Below are 20,699 nucleotides of genomic sequence, written 5' to 3'. Positions count from 1 at the left end.
TGTTTTTCTGGAAAAAAATTCTGGTCAATCAAAATACCTTCTTAGGATTTTTAATTCATTATAATATGCAAAATAATGGATTTAGATTTGTATAAGATACTTCAAAATGGAACTGCACATGAAATGGGCTTTTTTAATGATGAATTTGACACCTAGAAAAATCACAAGAATGAAACTTTTATTGGGGAGGAGAATCTACTTGGAGTTAATTTCATTCACACACCTTTGAAAATCATGTCCTCTTGATTCTTTCTCCCACTGTCTTCTGTGTGTGTATTTGGGAGTGTCATAATGTCTAAATATTTTTCCTGGTATTCTTAGAGACTTTGAGTTTGTTTATGGAATAACTAGAAATCAAAACCTTCCAATTGACATGGTTGTGTTTAAAATTGAGGAATAGCAAACTACATGTGCTTTTTTATTTTGCTTAGTTTTGCATGAACTTTAGTATGGCTTCCAGGTAGTGGAGTCTAGCTGAAGATGCAAAGGAGACGCTTGGAAGAAGAGTGGGATCTCTGGTGCTTGTGTGAATACTGGGAATTAAGCTTCCCTGAGCTCTGCACTCAGTGAACATCTTGATTCAGAGCTAGGTGAAGTTTATGAAAGCTCCTGAGGAAAGGACAAGTGACTGCAGTCCCTCTCTGCTGGACTGCACAAACAAATTAGCATGCAGAGAAAGTACAATAAACTTACAGTAATAAATACATTGTGTCCATTCCTGAGGTGTTAGAGCTATGGGTCTTCTGTCACTGAGTCCTCAATAATATCCTAATATAGGCCTCAGAGCTGAGACAGGTTGCTTAGTATCATCTTTATTTTCTTCCATGTATTGTAAGACTGCTTGTTTGTTGCTTGATGACTTCATAAGGCTTATCTGTATGTTTTTGGCATAAAGGTCTTTTAAAAGTATTAATTTGAATCAGTGAAAACGAAATGTATGTACCTTTAAAACTTATTAATGAGTTAAGTGATTTTGTTGGTGGTTGATGTTTTAATCTCTTCTATCTGTGTTTACTCTGGAAAGAGAGCGGTTTGGTTCTTCAGTGGGGCACTGGCATGGCGTCTCAGGCAAAGCGTGCAAACCAAGGAAAAACCCTCCCTCTGTTCTTGACAGCAAAGGAACCCTGCAAAGTAACAGGTATTTCAGGAATCTGATTCCTTCGTAAAGGTGGGTAGAGCAGAAATGTGATTTGGAGTGATATGTAGCATCCTCTTTATTATAAAGCCACTTGTTATTATCAACATGTAGTGCAGCATCTGAAGGACAGAATGGGCCTGCAAGGTCATAAGCTGTGGGGGAAAATGATAGTGAGTCTTGCAATGTCGATGGCCCAAAAGCAAAGGCTTTTCTTAAAAAATTCTTCATCATCCTGTTACAGTTGTGTGCATGTCTATGCATGAAATGGTACCTGCTGTACAAATTTTATGAGATTAATTTTTCTGTAGGCCTGGAAGATGTGAAGGTGAAGACAGTTGCTGCAAGCTCTTATCATTCGGTGTTACTCACAGGTAGGCCTTGGGTACAGAAGTGAAAGTCCTTATCTGAGCCTATAAAGGTTTTATGCTTTGGAAACATTTTGGTTAATTTTGGTGAGACCAGTAAAATATGATCTGACTTAGTACTGGTTAATTGTTCAGTAATAGTTTTGGATTCTGAGAACTTTTCTTTTTCTTAAGAGCTAGATTCCTGTTTTCAGTTCTGTGAATCCTGTGTGTTTTTTCTTGGGGTCACGTGTGACTTAGAGCCCAGACCCTTACGTACTCATAAGGGCTTTATTTAATGGTTAGAAACTCTGAAAGGATTTGTGGAGGCACATGGTTGGGTAAGTCTCTATATTGCAGATTGGGTAGCTCTGGATGGTTGAGTGCTGGAACCAGTGCAACCCTTTGTCCATGGAGAAAGGGTATGTTCGCTGGGTGTCCCAGGAAGGGCTGCTGTGGCTCTCCTGCTTCTGCTATGTGAGCTAATGCCTTTGCACAGCGCTCTGCTGTGCAGTGACGTGAGGTGGTCTGGAGCTATCTTAGGTGGCTCTAATATAACAGCGTGCAGATCTGTGTGCGGTAGTGTAAGAGCAGAAGGCTTATTTAAAGCAGTAGGAAGTTGCTTTAATCACTTAGGCACTTCCATAATGTCTAGCATTTGTTCTTTGATCTTTAGGTAGTGCTCCCATGCTGGAGAATTAGTATCCACTAATGAAAGCCTAATAAAGACTTTTTTTTTTTTTAAGCAGACTGAGAGAAGGGGAAACAGAATAGCTTTTCATGCTGTAATCTTACAGTTTTGAAGTGTGGAAAATATATTGAACCTTATGAAGATAAGTCTTTGCCAATCTTCATAGGAACAAGTTCTTAGCAAATATGCAGCCATCTGGTACCTCTGTCATCATTAAAGGAGTATTTGCTTATGCAGATCTACAGAGATTTAGTTGTATAGGGAGATGATCCAAAATGTAAATTATATTGAATTCTGAAATGCAAAGTGTGTGTGTGATTAGTGAAGAACAACTGTAAGGACAAACAGGGTCTACTTTACCTGATTAGCACTCTGTATTCAGAGAGTGAACAGATTATTCTGTCATGCTTTTGCTTGTTATTTAAGAGAGTAGTCTATTTGGCAGCAGGGGTACCAAGATTAACAAAGTACATGTCAAAGGCTTTAATAATGTGATGCTGCTGCTGCCCTTCATCCTGCAAGATACTTGTTATTGCTTAAAATACGTTGTGTTTTAAAGATAATCGATATAGGAAAGATACTACTGCAGGGTGTAGTATGTAAATGGGGATTCTTTTTTTCTAGGAATCTTTCATGCTGTGATACCATTTTCTTTGGCTCTGTTTCATGAGCCACCTGCTGGTATGATACCAAACACCTGCAGTCAGGCAGGCTTTTGATACAACTGTGGAAGTGGGTTGCTGCAAACATAACTGGTGGCTTCTTTATATAAAAGGATGGTAGTCTACCTGTATCCAAACTGGTCTGAACCCTCCAGTGATGGGAATATGGTGCTAAGTCTTAGTGTCTTAAGTTTTTGTTAAAACCTACTCAAGAAATGAGATGAGGGTTGAGCATGTGACATTTCCCAGGATAAAGCAAACTCACCTGGAGAAGAAAAGGAGGTGACAGAGGCAGTGCATATTAGTTGTGGAAACAAGAGTGACAAATGATGTTTTACTTTGTTGAAACAAGCTGTTTCTGTCACCTCTTCACCTCTCCCCTCCTTTTTTTGGTCTCTCTCTCCAGAAGTTGTATGTATTTCATTCTGGGAAAGAATTTATCAATTTTAGTGGAGAATTCGAATGAAACAGTTGCTTTATTTGTTTTTAATTTTCATTTCAGTCGTGTTGTTTTAATGAGGAGTGCATGAAGTCCTGTGGATGGCTGTCAGTAATATGTAACTTGACAAATACTGGCTTCCCCTCACCCCCCTTCTATCTTTTTGCCAGCATGTGTATGGTGGAATTTTCCTGGTTTGTTCTTTCTGTTACTGTTGCCAAACTTGGGTTATTAAATATATTGTAGCCTAAGTCCTACTTCCCTGCCTGCCCCCCCTCCCCCTGCCAAAGATTAACTTCTGTCATGGTGCTTGTGCTGGCCTGAGAGTTCCAGGAGCCTCGAGTGTTGTGGACATGTGCTCTGAACAATTCCATGTTGCAAATTATATGGCTTCTGGTCTTCTTGGGCCCATGATTATGTACTTTGTGTATGTAAGACTTATTTCTTACGCTTGCAGCTTGTATAGGGTGGCAAAGGACTTCAGGAGGCCTGATGCAGCTTGTGTTCTGTTGAGTGTTTCTTGTGGATTATATTTTTTTTTTTAACATGGAGGCCTAGAACCTGGGCAGAATGTCATCTGAACAGTCATCTTGTTACTGTCAATTCGTTGTTAGGCTGTGAGCAACTCCAACATGCACCAGAGAAAGGTACAAAGCAATGTGGATGTTCCTGTAAATACAATTATACCTGTGGGTGGAATTTTGGAGTGTGCACTTGCTCAAATGCTTATTCTAGAAAAGGAGTGGGGAAAACAAGCGGTTACTTACAGAAGTCTCTCGCTAGTTGTCTAGCACTGTTTTGAGGCATGATAATATTTTTAATTTTGCCTTGTGTGGCAGGGTGGTACCTGCTTTGGTTGCATGTTCATGGCTGTGTCTCCAATTCGTCTAGGAAGTGACTGTGCAAGGTGAGGCAGGGAGCATTAAACTGTCCCTGCTTTAGGGATTTACTGAATTAGCTCAAGCTGAAGAAGACAGGAGAGTTACGAGCAGAGTTAGGAGTTTGTAGCTCTTGTAGAGAGGCTGGAAGACTGTAAAGCAAAGCAGGAGCAGCCAGCCAGGCTTTGAAGAGTCCCAGGTACTGGAGGGGAGTTAAATTATTTGCTGCAATTCAGAAAGTTGTTTACTGGACTGAATCAAAGCTTTGGGGTGGAGGTGAAAGCTGGCCTGCAAGAACAGAGTGGGCTGAGAGGGGCTGCTCAGTGAGTGTCCCCAGGATGCTTTGATTTTTTTATTTTTATTTTGTCTCAGAGAAGTCGACTACTGTGGTTAGTTTTCTAATAAAAACTGGCCTTTGCTATAAACGTCTTTCAGTCCTCTTTGAGAGGCTCGCAGTAGAAATGAAGTCTAGGCAGTCTGACCTGAATGAAAGCTCTGGTTGTTTCAGGAGTCGGTGTAGCCCTCAAAACAGGTCGTTAGGCCCTTGGTTTCTGATATCGTAGTTACAGTGTGCGTGCCCGTGGTAAAGAATGGTAGGAGAAAGCATACCGTGAAAACACAATGTGAATGAAGCCTTGTTCTTTCCTCAACATCACTGAGTTGAGATAGAGCCTGTATCTGGTGGTGTTCTATGTATATCACTGTCAACAAATTTTACTTCTCTGTCTATTGTAGATGAAGGACACCTGTATGTCTGGGGTAGCAACAAACATGGGCAGCTAGTGAGCAAAGAGATCTTTCTTACTGAGCCCAAGAAGATTGAGACTCATTTTTTCTCGCATGAAAAGATTGGAGCAGTTTGGAGTGGCTGGACCCACTTGGTGGCACAAACAGGTAGGATACTTAAAAAGCAGTAACATGGCACCAAAACAGTAAATTGCCTTTATTTCACGTATAGAGTGTTCTTTCTCATTAATAGTGGTTGGATGCACAGTTTTGCCATTTCACCAGAGCAGTGGTTGTCTCTTGAAAATGGTGAGGACAGACATCCTTTGGCTTCTGTCCCTGAAGTATTGTGCTTGTAGATGAGAGGGCCTAGCATCTTCGTAAATGCAGTAGCACCTACGTGTATACACCAGAAGGATGCAGCTTCTCTGCATCATCAGGTTACTGGTATACCAGAATATAGATGAGCCTCTAAAGATCATTCTGCAGGGTGAGTTATGACATCTTCTTGGAGAGAAAAGAATTTGGTGGAAAACTTCCTTCAGAAAATAGGGAGTTAGGAAAATATGGCTGCAGCTTTCAAGATATGGGACGGTATTTGGCAGGAAGATACGGGCAAACTCTCAGGGCACAGGAATTTGGGGGGTGGGGAAGATAATCCTGAGCAAGTGCCTGTCTGAAAGGCATGGGGGCATAGTAAGTATCATTCCTAGGTTACCTGAGTGTTAGCTATGGATCTTAAGAACAGTGTAGCAGAGAACCCTCTGCTTCTGCCATCCCATCTGAGATAACCTGGTCTCATTGCAAGTGAAACAAATTACATGGTTTTGCACAACTGTACTGACATTTCTGTACTTCAGGAGTGAGCCTAGCTTTTTTTTTGTGTGCTGCTCTTTACTAAATGTTTTAGGCACAAATGAAATGATGTGTTCAGAAGAAAGTCAATAAACTAAAATAAGCTGGCTTGTATGTGTGTGTTTGTGGTCAAACCTAGAAAATGTTTAGAAAAGACTGGTAAAAAGAGATATCATTAGACTTGAAAAGCTCTCCCTGAAGATGAAACGAAAGAAGATTAAATGTTGAAGCTGTACCAGTGAGGATAGCATGAACGCTTGACACATGTGGAGGGCTGTAGGGTTAGATTCTTAGAAGAGACAAGAGGAAGGTTACGTAGTAATGACACTCGTGTGCAAAAGGGTGATCGATCTGATGAAAGTCATCTGAATGCATTTGTATTGTTGCTCTGTTGTGAAATGCGAAGGCAGGAGAGAAAGGTATATGAGTTGGAAAGGTAAGACAGGCATCAAACTATTTTTTGGTGTTCACGTGTGAATAGTCTGTGCTATTCACTTCTGTTGCATTGTGGTGTGATAGTTAAGACTAACAAGAGGATGGAAGTCTTCCACAGAACAAACAAAACAGCAAGAGTTATATTAGCAGGGGTAGCTTATGTGCATTTCTACTTTTGCTTTGTATAAACTGCCAGGTGAGGAAATGAAGAGCAGATGAGAGCATTTTGCCTAGGGTCACACTGGAGATTGCAGAGCCTATTGGTCTTTTGGCATGTGGCCTGTTTGTTAGGAAAACTGCAAAAGGGGCCACAGATGTGTTGTTGCTGATATTCACTGGGTTCTGAAGGTATGGGTACTGGTTCAAGGAGTGCTTAGCCTTCAGCATGGATAGTTTTATTTAGATAGAGTTCTTACATGCCCAGGGATCAGCATGTGCTTAAGGGTTCTATTAAATTTGTGCTGTAAATCCTGAAATGGTTATGCAGTAATGTCCCTTGCTTTGTGAGAAAAGTGTCGTTTTAATTACGATATACTGTGAGCTCTTGGTGCTAGATATTGGAGGGGTGTCATGCATAACTAGAAAAACAAATCGGTTGTGTTCTGTTTCATAGCATTCATTGTTTGACATCAAAGTATATGAAAGAAATGTCATGTAAAAACTTGTGTTACTCTAGTTGCTCTCTTAGCTATTTAAAGGAAATGTTTAACTCTGCCTTTTAGAGGATGCTGTACTGAATTTCAGAGCTGTAATCGATGCTATGTGCTGCTTCAAAACTTTTCAGGTGGAGTAAAGGAATTTATCTCAATGTATTATTCTTGAATAAAGTGCTTAGTGTCATTCTCACTGGAACAGAAATGGTAGAAAAAAAGACATTAGTCAGGATAACTTCATGTTGACAAGACTCTTCAAAAATTGTTTGCATTGCTTCACTATTTCTTAATAATGCATACCGACGAAGTAAAACTTCCCCAAAGTTTTGGTAACCTTACTGTTTCATTTAGTTGATAGTAATCCATGGCCATTACAGCACTGACGTGAGTATTTTAGTAGGTGATTTTTAACAAGAAGAAAAAGAAGTGTCTAGTGACTAGCAGGGATATTCCGCACACCACCACCCCACCCCCCCCCCCCCCATTAATGTTTGAAAGGAACTTAAATAAAAATGAGCTGACTTTTTATATCTGCATTAGAAAACTGGCCAAGCGATGCAGTGGCATAAGTTATTGCTGAAACTGAATTTTATGTATTTAGAATTTTAAATCTCTTTAAGGTTCAGGTCCATTGACTTTCAATCATCCAGAATAAGATTTTGAATGGCCTTTGGCAGCCTCTAGATACCAGTCAGAATCTCATGGGATTTTCAAGAGTTGCTCAACTACTAGACATAGTGTGAGCCAAACACTTAACTGTTTCTGAAAGATCACTCACTGCCTGTGATTAAACTTGCAGCTAAATAACTGAAAAATGCAGCCTACTTGAAAACTTTTTCTTGCATGCAGTTCTCCCTCTGTTATTTTTACCTCTTCCTAGCAAAGGAGGAAATGCTGTTTCAGCTTCCTGGTGCTGAAGTCATGTAAACCAGTAGTCTCCAGACTCTATTGATTGTGCAGCCCTATTAGTAACATTTTTTTTGAGCATGCACACCTAATATATTTGTACTTATTCCTGCTCTCCAGTGGATTGTCTTACATGTCCCCTGGGCTGCATGCACTCCGCTTTGGAGACTACTGATATAAACAATTCCTGCTCACTTTACTCTGGAGAATTACACAGTTAGTGGGAACAAAACGGAGTGATTTTTGGACACAGGAAAAAGGAAGGGATATTGTATGATGCTTCTCTCTGTTCCTACCTTCCACAGTGAACATACTTTGGAAAGACATTGCAGTGTATAGGGATTTTGCTGTGTGAAAGGATGGGTAATATTTTTAATTAATGGTTTCCCCGTGATGCAAAAATTAATGGTTTTAACATATATTTAACATATATTTTACTGTATCTGAAGTCTAGTGTTGTGTTCTGCACAGAAGGTAGTGGAATTTTAAGAGGCCATTGCAAATACTTAGAGTTCTGTTCGGATTTTTTTTCCCAGAACATTAATCCTGGTCAGAGTAGTAATAATAAAACATTCTTAACTGCAGCTGTCTTGACAGTAAATTAAAACTTTTCTAATTGGAAAGACTCAGGAAGAAACTGGATGGATAAAAGCTGGACACTGTTCATGCATAAAATCACAAATTCTGCCATTTCAAAATGACATTTTGATCTTTATCTGCCAGATAAGCAGTGCTTGACTGCAGAACTAATGAACACTGGGAAGTAAATGAGACAGTGATGATGTTAAAAGCAACCATCTGGAGGAGTAGTGGGCAGTTTCATGGATGCAGTGGCTTGACACTTTTAAAGTCATTCAAAGCAAGTTATCAATTTTTTTATCAGAAAAGAAGGAACAGAGCATAAATATTTTCCTCTTCTGTGTTAACTTTTCCTCTTACATAAACTAGCCTGTTTACAAGACTTGCTTTGTTTTTCCTTCATTCTGTTGGCAAAATTTTGCGTTGTAACTTAAGCAAAAGGCCCATCTTCATTTCTTCCCCACGCTCCTTAAAGGGATTCTAATTGCACCTGAAATCACTTTAATACCTGCATCTCTTTCATATATTATATTCTCCTTCATTCAGCAGCTGTTTTGGAAGTCCTGTTTCCTGTCACTTCCCTTTACAGTCTGGCCAACTCCTTTCATTTGCTGCTATTTCTATCAAAGCAGTTCGGATTCAAGAAGTTAATTCCCGAGAAATGAATTGCTTGACTTAAAGACGTTAAAGAACGTTTTCATAGGATGTTGTGGTTTTCATCCTCATCAGCTACAATTCTTTATTCTTTTTGATCATAGAGATGTCTTTTGGACTATTCCCATTGTACATAACCGTACTGTAAAATAACTCACAAAATCCTTCAAGGCAGGCAACTACTTCTTTTTCTGCCTTGATTACTTATTCCTACAGAGGAAAGAAACCCAGTTAAGCTTTGCAGCACCACTAGTACACTTTCAAAATAAGTTACGTTATTTCGTTACTAGTGATGGTCCTTGTCAATGATGGTTAATCCAGAAAGATGAAGATTGAGCGACCCTGGTTGTTTTTTGATCAGGTCTCTGATGATAAGATGGGAACTTGTTAGTGTCTTTGGTTTGGTTACTATTTTCTGTATGAATGCTTGTATCAAGTGACTTTCAGGCATGCTTTTCGATTACGGCAGGGCAGTACTGTTATTGCTCTGTGTGAAGGGCAGACCAGGTGGATTCTTCTGGCCTTGGACTCCAAGTGCAAGCATTATTCTCCTCAGGCCACTGCTCTGTAGAATGGTTTGCTTCCTTTCCAGCACTCCACTTAATGGCACAAGGAGCACCACTGCAGTAGAGGTGATATTATTTTTGAATAATAAGAAGCAGCTGTCTTGCATCGCTCTGCTTAACAATGTCAACTTTAATTTGTGGTCCTTCTCAAGTTGCTACAAACCCTTTGAGGGTAACTACTGAAAGAGAAGTTATTACTTAGATCGTTTCAAAGAGAGCTAAGTTGTGGCCTGTAATGCTAGAGATGTAAATTAGGCTACTTGGAGAAATGATAGAACTGATCTGACTTGAAGGCAAATCTAAATATAGCAGGAGAAGGTCTTTTAAAGGCTTAGAGGAAAATCGCCAATTTCAATTCAAAACAAGTTATTTTCTTTTTAACTGGGTTGCCTAATAAATAAAGTTTTTCTGGCCTGTTTTATTATCTAAGTAGTGTCCTGAATACATTCACTAATCTATTTTTCATGTACCGACACATGAAATTATGCCTTGCTTAAGCTCAGATGAAGAATTCCGAGCTCTTTTGTCCAGAAGGAGGTACCTTAAAAACGCAGTTAAAATGGTATTTCTGCTGCCTATGCAAAACTGCCTACAGCTAAAAAGGCCTTGGAAGAACAAAATGCCGTGACATAGTTTGAATAATATTCTGAATTGCCCTTCCAAACGTGCATCTGGATTTGTGCGCCTTGCAGTGTCCCTGGACACGTCAGACCCTTCAGGGTGGTTTTGTGGGGGTTAGATGACCACAGACCGAGGTGGTAAGGCAGAACCCAGCTCCTGGTGGTGCCCCCGCAGCAGACAGACCGTTGTCGTCCCCCGTCCCGTCCCCCGTGTCCCGTTCCCCGCCCCCCCCCGCCTCCCGAGAGCTGGGCCGGCCGCAGCGCCGCTCCGGAGCGGCTGGCCCGGGGGCGACCTGCCGGCGGGGCGGGCCCGGCGGGTGGGGTGGGGGCTGCAGTCCCGCTTCGGCCCGCTAGGGGGCCTCGGCCGCTCGTTTGAGTCGGGGTCCGGCTACCGCCGCATGCCGGCTCCGCTCGCCTCACCTCCCGCTTGCCAGCAGCTCCCTAGGACAGCAAATACTCGTTATTTATTTTTTTTTTTTTATGCTTGTCTGTGATACCGATAAGGCATCTTTTTTATGGGGACTTCCCTCTTTTTACCTACTATAGCTGACAGTCAAACAAGTTTGATGAAACTGGAGCCCCTGAGATTCTTTTTAACGTGAGGTAGCTGTGTTCTGTGTGGTACGATGCTGGGTTTTGGGAAATGGGCTAAATCAAAACCTGCAAATTGGTAGGAATCCCTCAACCCCTGTGAAGGGGAACCTGCAAAATGAGTGTTTAAGAAAGAAAAGCCTTTGTTCATCTGCCTCAGGCTAAGTAAAATCTAACTAAAATCTGGTAAATGCATTTGATTTTCTGTGGTCTTGGTTTTATATGTTTGTGGTGTCTGGTTGTTCTTCCCTCCTTCTTACAATGCTGTAGCTTGGTGTTACGAAGCAGTGGGAGCTTAAGCTTCAGAGCCTTCCTGTTACGTTCCCTGTTGTCATAATAAATCCTGTCAGTATTGTGCATGGTAAGAGTAAGCAACAAAGAATATCAGTTGAACATGCATAGATTTTAAAGCAGAAATATCTGCTATGGGGCAGATCATACAAATTATTCCAAAGTATACTGTTGAATTCAGACTGTATGCCCCAGTGCAAAGCTCAGTAATGTTTGCTTGACCAAAGCGTAACCTCTAGAAGACATACACCTGATGGTAGTGTTGTGGGTTGTTTTTTTCCCTTCTTTTTTTAAAAGATGCTTGGTTGCAGGTGACTGAATTGGAGTGCCGCTGGAACCACTGTAGTTACGTGGTTTGCACTTACACTGGGGTGGGTGGGCAAGCCAGTATTCTTCTGACTTTGGTCCAAGCAGATGTGGCAGCTCTGCTAGGATACTTTGAGAGTGGAAGATTTGCCTCTGCTGTCGATGCTTTATTCTAATGCTGAGAGGCGAGCTTAAGACTACAAAGAAAAATAGCAAAGTGAACAGGAGAGGCAAGGAGAAAGCTGAGTTGAAATAATGAATAGAATCTAACTGGAAAATGTTGCCACCGTTGAGCCCTTGTGGCACTTCATGTATTTGTTCTAGGGCTTCTTAGGAGCACTTACAGAACCCAAGTGGGAAGGTCTATTAATTACCAAAATTGCTCAAGTTAGAAGGAGCAGAATGTAACTTTGGCCCCTGAAAACTGTGAAGCTTGAGGGAGGGAGAAGTAGTAGATCATGAAATAAGTTTTCAGTGCATATATTGGGTGTGTTTTCCGTTGTCATCACTTTCTAAGTTTACACTGGTGATGTGGTTAGTTTACAACATCTGCATCTCACAGTCTGATAGTGGAATATTTGGTTACATGAAAGAAATGACTTCAGCTGCATCTGTTTTTCACTGGCAAGTTTTAAAACCTCAGGGCCTATCATGCAGGTCTTGCATCTGATTATAAAGGGTAGAGCGTGGAAAGAGGAGAGAAAGAAATGCACAAGCTTCTTTAATTCAGAAATTAAAGGTTTGCAGAAATTACTATGGGATCTGTGGGAAACTTAGTGTACAATAACAGGATTAAAGATTCTAGATGTGTATGGAAATTGCCTTATTTTCTGCATTGTCTTCAAAGCTGGCTTCTTGTTCCATCACATCTCTCACTGCTGTTTCAATTTTCATGATGATAATTTTTGAGCAAAGTTTGTACAAGCCACTGAAGTAGGGGTTGATGGGAACTGTGCAGTATGTTACTCAAGAAATCTGTTCCTGTGTGGCAGCTGGGGGACAGGGAATGTACTAGCTCTTCCAAGATTTGGGATGAAATTTGTGGCAGATTTGCACCCTGTGGATACTCTGGAAACTGTAAGGTGTCTGGGAGAGCACGTGTCTAAAATAAAAATGAGCATTCGCTTAACATTGTATGGATACATACAAGAATTTACAGGTGTGGAATTGGTGTTTAAGTCTGTTCAAGATGTTCGACATAGCTTAATCTTAGGTGTGTTGAGTTCACGTTCTGATACGGATTTATTTTATGTTTTTTCTATAGAGACACGTAAGTAAGTACTTAAGCTCTGCAAAATACATGTGTAAAACTACAAAGTGTTCTGGAAATTTGTGGTAATATAATATTTGTTTTCTGTGAATACATCGATGTGAGGAGTTGATTTTTATTAAGTAATTTGTATGAAAGGAATCTCTTCTTTGGACAGAAAGTCCCTTTCCAGTCATGAATCATCCAATTAATGCAAAAGCTTTGGGGAAGACACAGTAATGCTGATCAATCGGTGCATAAATGTTTTTATTTGTTCTCAAGCACTACAGTTTGGGCAGCCTTGTGGTACCTTTTTCTTCCTGTTTGAGGAGAGAATGTCCTCACTAGAAGGAGCTCCTCTTTAGGTTAATGCTGTGCTTTTGAGAGCGTTGAAGGCAGATGTCCAGATTCCTTATATAGTCTTCAACCATTTCTATAGCAATCCAGAATTCTGCTCTGCTGAGATCTGGTTTCTGTTGTTGCAGTTTGGTTGAGTCTGCTTTGTCTACAGGAAGAGTTACATTAAATCCTCTTTACTCTTTGCTGGTGGGAACAAACCTTGATTTCCCCCTCCCTTCTTCCTGAGCTGGGGAGATTCCATGGCATCATTCTTTCATAGGTGCCCGGGAAATACGGCCAAGAATGAAAAGCATTAGTGACGTATAGAAGCTCAGTTTTCCTGTTTCTGGCATCACTTTCCCTGCTTTTTGTTCGACCGTGACACAGCCTGTATCCCTGTAGCCCCAGCCTGGAGGGAGTTGTCGAGGCCTGTTGTGTACAGATTCAGCCAGTCCTCAGGAGGGAACCCTCAGTGGAAGGGAAGACTGTTGCAGAGATTAACTTTGGAAATGTGCTGTTATGGAGTCAGGCTGCAACGTCCCCCTTTCCTCAGTATTTATCAATGTTTAACCTCCTTGCCTTCAGCAAGTTACAGTAAGATCCTTTGCCTCCTCTGTGATCTTGTGCTGTTGGGCTGTCTAGATGGAACATTTTCGTTTTAATTGAAGGACCTGTTAGAATATGCTGTGCTTTACTTGGCCTTGGCAGTTGGGCTGGAGGTTGAGCAGGTACCCTGGCCTGGAAAAATGTCAGTACTATCTTTGTACTCTGGTGGGTGAGGTTTATTGTGTTTTCATGTGAGTCAATCTCCTTTCTTTACTTGTTTTGGACCTTATTTTGTTCGTGGGATCAGAGAGATGGTCATTCTGGTAGAATAAGTCAAGAATTAACTGAAGTAGAATATACTGGAGAGGAAAAACCAAGGAAACCTAGAAAACCTGAGCTAGTGACCTGAAGAGCCTTATTCCTCAGCAATTTATGAAGTTTACCATGTTGTTATCTGTTCCTGGGGTTTTGGTGGGAATTCTTTCTTCAAGCTGCAAGGAACTGAAATTTGCAGACAGTTTATGGAAGGTTTCTTCAAGTGAGACTTAAGCAGCCAAATCCTATACCATTTTGTCTTTGGGAAGGATCGGGGAGGGGGGGGGTTGTGTGTGTAATCTTGTCAGGGCTACTATAGAAGATTATTCTTTTAACTGCCAGATTGACACTGAATCTCAGGGAAGATTTTCTGCCAGCAGATAGATCTCAGTAAGTGGTGGTTCTTCTGTGTGTGCTCTTTTGAGGCACAGCAGGTTTTTGTCTCCGGCAGCTATGGCTCACCAGCACAACGGGAGCCTTGTATTACATCCTACTCTGTGTCAGCCCCTGTTGTTTAGTTCTGTCTTACAACACAAACATGTTTCTTATATATTTTGTTCTTCCTTTAACAAGAATTGAATAAACAAAACCTGTGGGCTGACTCTGGCTTATAGAGTCTCTTGTTTTTCCTTGCTTTTCAGTTTCAGCTTTTGTTACCAAGTTAATGTATTTATAGCTCACTGAACATTAAGTCACCCTGGATTTTATCTTCAAAATTGTATGGATTTGAGTTCTAGATAGCTCTAAATAGCTAGAAGGGGTTGGCAATTTCTTTGGTTTCATGGTCTGGCATAATTCCTTGACTTTATTTTTAAAGTTACAAAGTTAGAGAGTGTGTGTGTCTGTATATTGCTTTGTGATTCTACACTCCTATTTCTGCTGCTCCCTGCTGGGAGTTACTTCTATATGACTTTGGTAAAAGTCTGGAATAAATTCTTTCTATGGATGGTTGCGGAGGAGGTGAGGTTCGATTTGATCTAAAGGTACATTCTGAAAAGTTAGTATGAAGTGTTCGAAGTTCATATACAAAGATTTCTCACAAAAGCTTGCTAACAATATCTTTTGAGTAATTGTGTTGTTTCTTTGGTCCCTATCCCTGTTCTTACCAACTTTCAGTTGGTCAGTAAGTAGTTGTGCATGCCATGCCATATTATATCTTTTGTATGTCAAGAGAGAGGTATCAGGAAGATGCTAAACTGTCACTAATTTTGATGGAAGCTATTCATTGTAAAATAGAAATATTAGTGATCGGCATTAAGGACAAAGAAAACTATCTCAATATTTACTTGAAATTCCCCTTTGTAAGCTATACTGCGAGTACATTAGCAAATGGAGACTCGGGTGGTCTACGGAGAGTAGGATTTAAATGGATTTTTGTTAAATTTAGCTCATGATAAATGCTGAACGTTTTTAGGAAGAATTGTGAAACGGGAGGGAAACAGCTATGACAAACTTCGCAGATATTTTCTGCTCATCTTATGTGTGTGGCAGCCCATAGAATGCCCCTCCCCCAGTAGCAGGGGAAGACACAGTGCATAGGGCTAGCCTGTCCAGATTCCCTGGCTATGACATGCTTTTATGCTTGCTTAGTCCTGTCGAGATGTGTTTTACTAAGCACTCCATGACAGGACAAGTTGGGAGAATGAGTCAGCTGTCATTCAACTTTACACTCTGGGGCTTTTCAAGCATAGACCACATGTGTGGGAAGAGGGGCTATAATATATTGATTTTCTCTTCTTTTTTTTTTTTTTTTTTTTTTTTTTTAATATCCTTTCCTTTGCTGTTGGAAGTAGTGATGTTGTGGACCTAAGTAATATGAGTGTCTGTCCTAACTGGAAGGAACTTTGCCCTTTAAAAAGCTTTCAGAAAAATGAACCTTTAAAACGTGGATGTGGTATAGATTTTGTTCAGATCATTAGTGTGTGAGATAAGGGATTCATTACTCTCTCTATTCCATCCCTCACCCCCCTTGTTTTTTTTTTTTTTTGGGTTTCTGTGGTTGAATTGCTGCAGCTTATGGCTAGCCATATATTTAGCAAACGTAATAAACAAGGTTGGATACATTAGCAAGTATGTGGAAGATTATAGAGAATAAAGTTCTAACGGGACCTCACCAACAACATATGATGGCGCTAAGCAGTGAAGGATACCAAGAAAAACAGGCTGAGAACTGTAGATTAAGTTGAATTTATGAAAGAATACAAAAGCTAAAAGGGAAACCTCTCATCCCTGGCTGTTGGAAGACAGGCTTAACTGATCACAAAAAGGTAATTACTTGTTTGACAGTGGCTTTGGTTGCCTGTACTCCCGACCATTCCTATCAGGAAAGCAAAAAATCTCTTCATAGTTATGTGCAGGCTGTGTCTGGGTTCTGTTTCTGCTGAAAGGCTTTCACCTGGACTCTCTTGGCAGTGGTAGCTTCCTTTTGTGTTACGAAGCAATACCTTCTTATGGTGCTTGTATACAGGAGACCTGTAAACGGGGTGCTGTTCTGTTTTCAATATGCTGTACCACTAGAACCAATTTAAAAGAAGTTGTAGTTTTTCGGGGCTGAGAAGGGCAGCTAGTTAGCTAGGAGATCTTTCTTGAGTTTTTCAATTACTCATTCTTTTTCCCTTAAAGCAAATTAAATTGTTGAAATCATGATGATGATAATTCTCTTGGCCACGCTTACCTTTTCACAGCCATTGTGTAACCAGGGTACAAAGCTGACACAAATTTCCTTTGAAGAGGAGGAATCGGACCAGAAGTGTCCTTGTCTTTCTGGTTCTTCTGTGTACCTGTAGCTGGAACTTTTGGCACTGAGACACTTGCTCTCTCATTAAACTATTTCTGTTTTCCTGTGTTAAACCATTTCTCCTGAATCATACTGAAATCACTTCACTTGCATTATACTAACGTCTCAGTCCTGTTTGAAGCGGAAAAGAAGCAAAGGTAAAGGCAAGAGAAAATCAACACTAACTTCTGTCATAAGCAGCCTCCAGCTTCCACATTCATTGATATTACTAGAAAAAGATCCAAATGTGGAATAAGTAACTTGCAAGACTGCTGTTGTTTGGTTGCTGCTCTGACAGACTGGGCCAGAGATTGTATAACTTGAGTCATGTCCTTTCTGCCTCTCAGCTTTTGATTCAACTTACAGACTCTGGTGTGTTGTGGGTCCCAGCAGCCATCCACAGTGATGCTTCTTTATCAGACTCTGTTATTCAGCAAAAAGCTGAATAGGTTCCTCCCTACATCCTCTTTCAGCTGAGAGATCTGGAAAAAATGGCTATTTAATTGAGGGTTGAATGTTATTACATCACATGACATAGTTGCACATAGTGGAATGGTGATAGGATTGATTGAAATTTTGGCAACTCAAACCCCTTAGTAGTGTAAAGAATTGATGTGAAACAGGCAAACGGTGAGAGTTTGCACTTGAGAAATTTTGCAGTTAGGCAAAGTGGATAGAAGGTGGTCTTGGACAAACAGTTCAAATACTTAGTAAGTGTATTGTGAGCTTTGCGCTCACTTTGCATAGAATAAAAAGCTGGAAGTTGAAACCAATCATTACATAATAGTTAACTAATCGGTATGGCAACTAGTGGCTAAACACAATGTATATTTAATCTCCCCTCAGTTTTGTTGGTCTTTGGACATGTGTACAATAGCTATCGCATTTTCAAATAATTTTATTTAAAGCACTTACTAAGCTCAAGTTCTGAAAGAAGCTGCCTATGTATACATGGTCTATGCAGGTACATGCATTGATCTAGAGATCTCATTTAACCCTAGCAGCCTTTTAAGACTGTTAAATACTCCTTTTCATAACCTTTGAATGACATTTCCTGATTAGTAATTGAGTATTCAGGCTTTATGCTCGCTAATGAATCTTACTATTTGAACACAAAAGAGCTTAGTGGCAATTGAGTGCTTCTGCAAAACAGTGCCTTTTGGGACTTTTTTTTCTTAAAAAACAGAAAGCAAACAGGAAAAATCCCATATCTGGCTTCTTCTTTTCTGGTTACCTTGAAGTACTTTTCAAAAAGTGAAGTTGAGGTAAGATGTTACAAGATACAGGGGAGATATCAACAGCTGTGAATTTTGAGTACCAGATTTATAGTCTTGTAGAAGGGCTTTTTCCCCTTCTTTGATACTTGGGAAGTATGAGATCTGCCAGGAGATTTTATCCACTTGTTTTATTTGGTAGGCTGGTGGCCTTTATTCTTTGAATCGTTCCACTTGTGAGGAGCCATAAAACAATCTTGTAACACAAGTCCGATGAAAAATTTCAGTTGGTCATATGTACTTGTTACATAGGGTTTACATAGTTTGAGTGCTAGGAATGACTCTAACATGAAGTTGTATCTCTGTCTTAAAGTATCTGCAATGGGGTATTTTCTAGTACGTGGGGGTTTTGTGTATTTTTAAGCATTCAGCTGACTTAGCCGGATTTTTGAGTGCTCTGAAAATACTGTGACTGACATCTATGTTTTAGCACTTAAGCCTAGTACATGCACAAGTGTGGTTAGCAACTGATACCCTTTAACATTTGTTGTGTTTCTTAAGCAAAAGCAGTTTTCTGGTTTTTTTCTCTGCTGTTCTGTGGCTTGACTTCCTTAAATAAAAGATTAATGATTTTTTAATACAGCCCATGAAAAATACTGCTTTGCTTGTAAATATTGTTGAAATCAAACCTTATGATTAATTCCTCCTATATAGTAGGAATGTATATAGGGTTTGTTTGACTTTGAATTATGTTGGTGTTGATCTCCAGATCTGTTCTTGTTTTGGCAGTATATTTTGGATACTCATTTTTTTACTAATTAAATGCATGGAAGCACAGAGGGCGCCAACACCATGTAGCAAGGTCAGCCTGCTACCTGGACAAACTTGCAGCCAAGAGCTGAAGATGGCCAAGCCAACAAACTTGAAGTCCTGTAAACCGGAACAGTTGTCAGTGGGCAGTGGAGGTACCTGCGCGGACCTGGAGCCAGCCCCCAGCAGCTGTGCAGCAAGCTTTTGTTGGTAGGTGAGGCTCAGGCTCGATATTACTGAAGAACAAACCAAACCTACCCCAAGGAAAATTTTAAAGGGGAATTTGCAGGCTTTTTCACACAGTTGTGTGGGTTTTTAAGTCCCCTTTTGTATAGGAGGAGAAGGAGCTTTTCCAAGCCTAATTGGTGAAGTTCAGGTGCAGCTCCCTCTGATTTTTGTAGTTGCTGTCTGAACTTAAGTGCAAAGGCTGTCTCTCAGTGTAGGTACATATATTCGGTGTGGATCCCAAAGATCAGAGATCTGCATATGAAGGGGAATTGCATTTATCTGTGTCCCTTAGGATGCACTCAAAGTTTTGGGTATGTTCTGCTGGATTTAAGAGCTTGCTTGGCTCAGGTCTGCTTTATTCTCTGCCCAATATTATGAGGAACACAGTATATAATAATAATAAAATAATCACGGTAACTTTCAGTTTACTTTTTTGGGACAAAGACCTGGATGATAAGAAGGTATTAGCATCTGATTGATGCAGAAGATAAACCCTAGGAGTGGTGGCATTTCCTTAGGTAATCATTCTCACTTGTACTCAGTGTCATTTAATTAAAAGAAAAATTGTATAAAACATTGTGAAGGCAAAGATTTATTCAGGGACAGTGTTTTATGTCAGCTTTATTAAGATCTTTTTATCACGAATATAGAAAATGTTACTTTTCTAGAATTTCTAAGAACTTACCTTTACAAAGCCACCCCAAAAAATATGTATAGAAACTCCTTTAGGGAGTATGTCTTCTTACTTGTCCTTCCCACCCCAAAATAGCAAGCAAATTGAAAATCAGTTTGGTTTTTTTTCATCTTGAGTTTTGGACTTTATAACAGCCAATGGTGGTTTTGTAGGAATTTGCCTGCACACAAGCATCATCTTTCAGGCTTGTCCCTGGGAGTGACGCAGTTGACTAGAGCTGAATTAGTTCATTTGAAAGAAAATGGATGATGGAACTGCCAGAAGAGAAGGTCAGGCTATGGGGACACTATAAGGGTGGCAGTGTGGATTACTAGAAGTTCATCTGGTTTGAAGAATCATCCTGGCAAGTCACAGAGCACATAGAAGGGTGTTAAATCCTTTTGTGTTTGTCTCCTCTTGCTTGCTCACTTTGCTAGAGACTAAAAAAAGCCACCACCAAACAAAGCCAAAACATCATGAGCATGCACACAGGCAGAAGCTGATAGTTGAAATGTGACAAACAGCTGATGTGTCTGATTTTAAAATCTAGGGTGGTTTGTTTAGGGTAGTTGTTGGAGCAGTGTTAGTCAAAATCGTGTTGCTCCATGCCCTTGGGATTCAAGTCTTTGTCGTGAGCTGATCCTCTGTAGACACAAACTTGACATGTAAAATCGTTTTCCGAGTGTCTGATTTTTAAGCTTTTCACTTTGGAGCAAAGAAATTATTCTTCCCCACCTGGCCGCCTGCTTTAGAGCAGGAGAAAACGTATGGTATATTTACTAGCTGTCCTATCTTACTGTATTCTGTGAAGCATGAACGGGAGGGTACTGCTTCTTTCAGTCAACATTCTTTTTAATGTCAGGGAAAAGAAGGCCGTGAAAAGCCAGGAACTTTTTGTTCTTATCTTCATTGCTGTTTCCTCCTGACTCCTAAGGAGAAAAGTAGAAAAGTTATCTTCTTATTTCTTCCCTCTCTTGCTTTCAAACCTAAACCCCCTCTTATTAACAGGCAGCATAGCACAGCACATCAATACTTAGATTACAATGCTGTTCCTGTACACGCTTGGGTAATTCTTAAACAGATGTGCTGGCACTGCAAGCAAATACAGATGCTATAGCTATACAGAGGTGGTTGTGCACAGCTATCGCATCATTTAGTGATTATTTACTTTTGATGTTTACCAAAAGTAAAGAATTAAAGATGTAAATAGATCAC

General features: G+C 40.3%; 1 protein-coding gene across 5 annotated transcripts in view; it reads left to right on the top strand.

The window, feature by feature from the left end:
• Positions 1-20,699, top strand: part of SERGEF (secretion regulating guanine nucleotide exchange factor) — a 158,696-nt gene that overhangs the window by 5,733 nt on the left and 132,264 nt on the right. For 4 of the 5 annotated variants that reach the window (XM_056353832.1, XM_056353830.1, XM_056353835.1 and 1 more), the window contains exons 6-8: positions 1,025-1,138; positions 1,447-1,509; positions 4,888-5,046. In XM_056353832.1, the coding sequence (XP_056209807.1) occupies positions 1,025-1,138; positions 1,447-1,509; positions 4,888-5,046 (336 nt within the window). The remainder of the gene's footprint in view (positions 1-1,024; positions 1,139-1,446; positions 1,510-4,887; positions 5,047-20,699) is intronic. The other variant, XM_056353834.1, reaches the window with a different exon arrangement.

The sequence above is a fragment of the Falco biarmicus genome, chromosome 10 (genome assembly GCF_023638135.1).
Source record: "Falco biarmicus isolate bFalBia1 chromosome 10, bFalBia1.pri, whole genome shotgun sequence".
Taxonomy (NCBI): domain Eukaryota; kingdom Metazoa; phylum Chordata; class Aves; order Falconiformes; family Falconidae; genus Falco; species Falco biarmicus.
The sequence above is the reverse complement of the archived record's forward strand: the minus strand, read 5'-3'. Positions and strand labels throughout refer to the sequence as shown.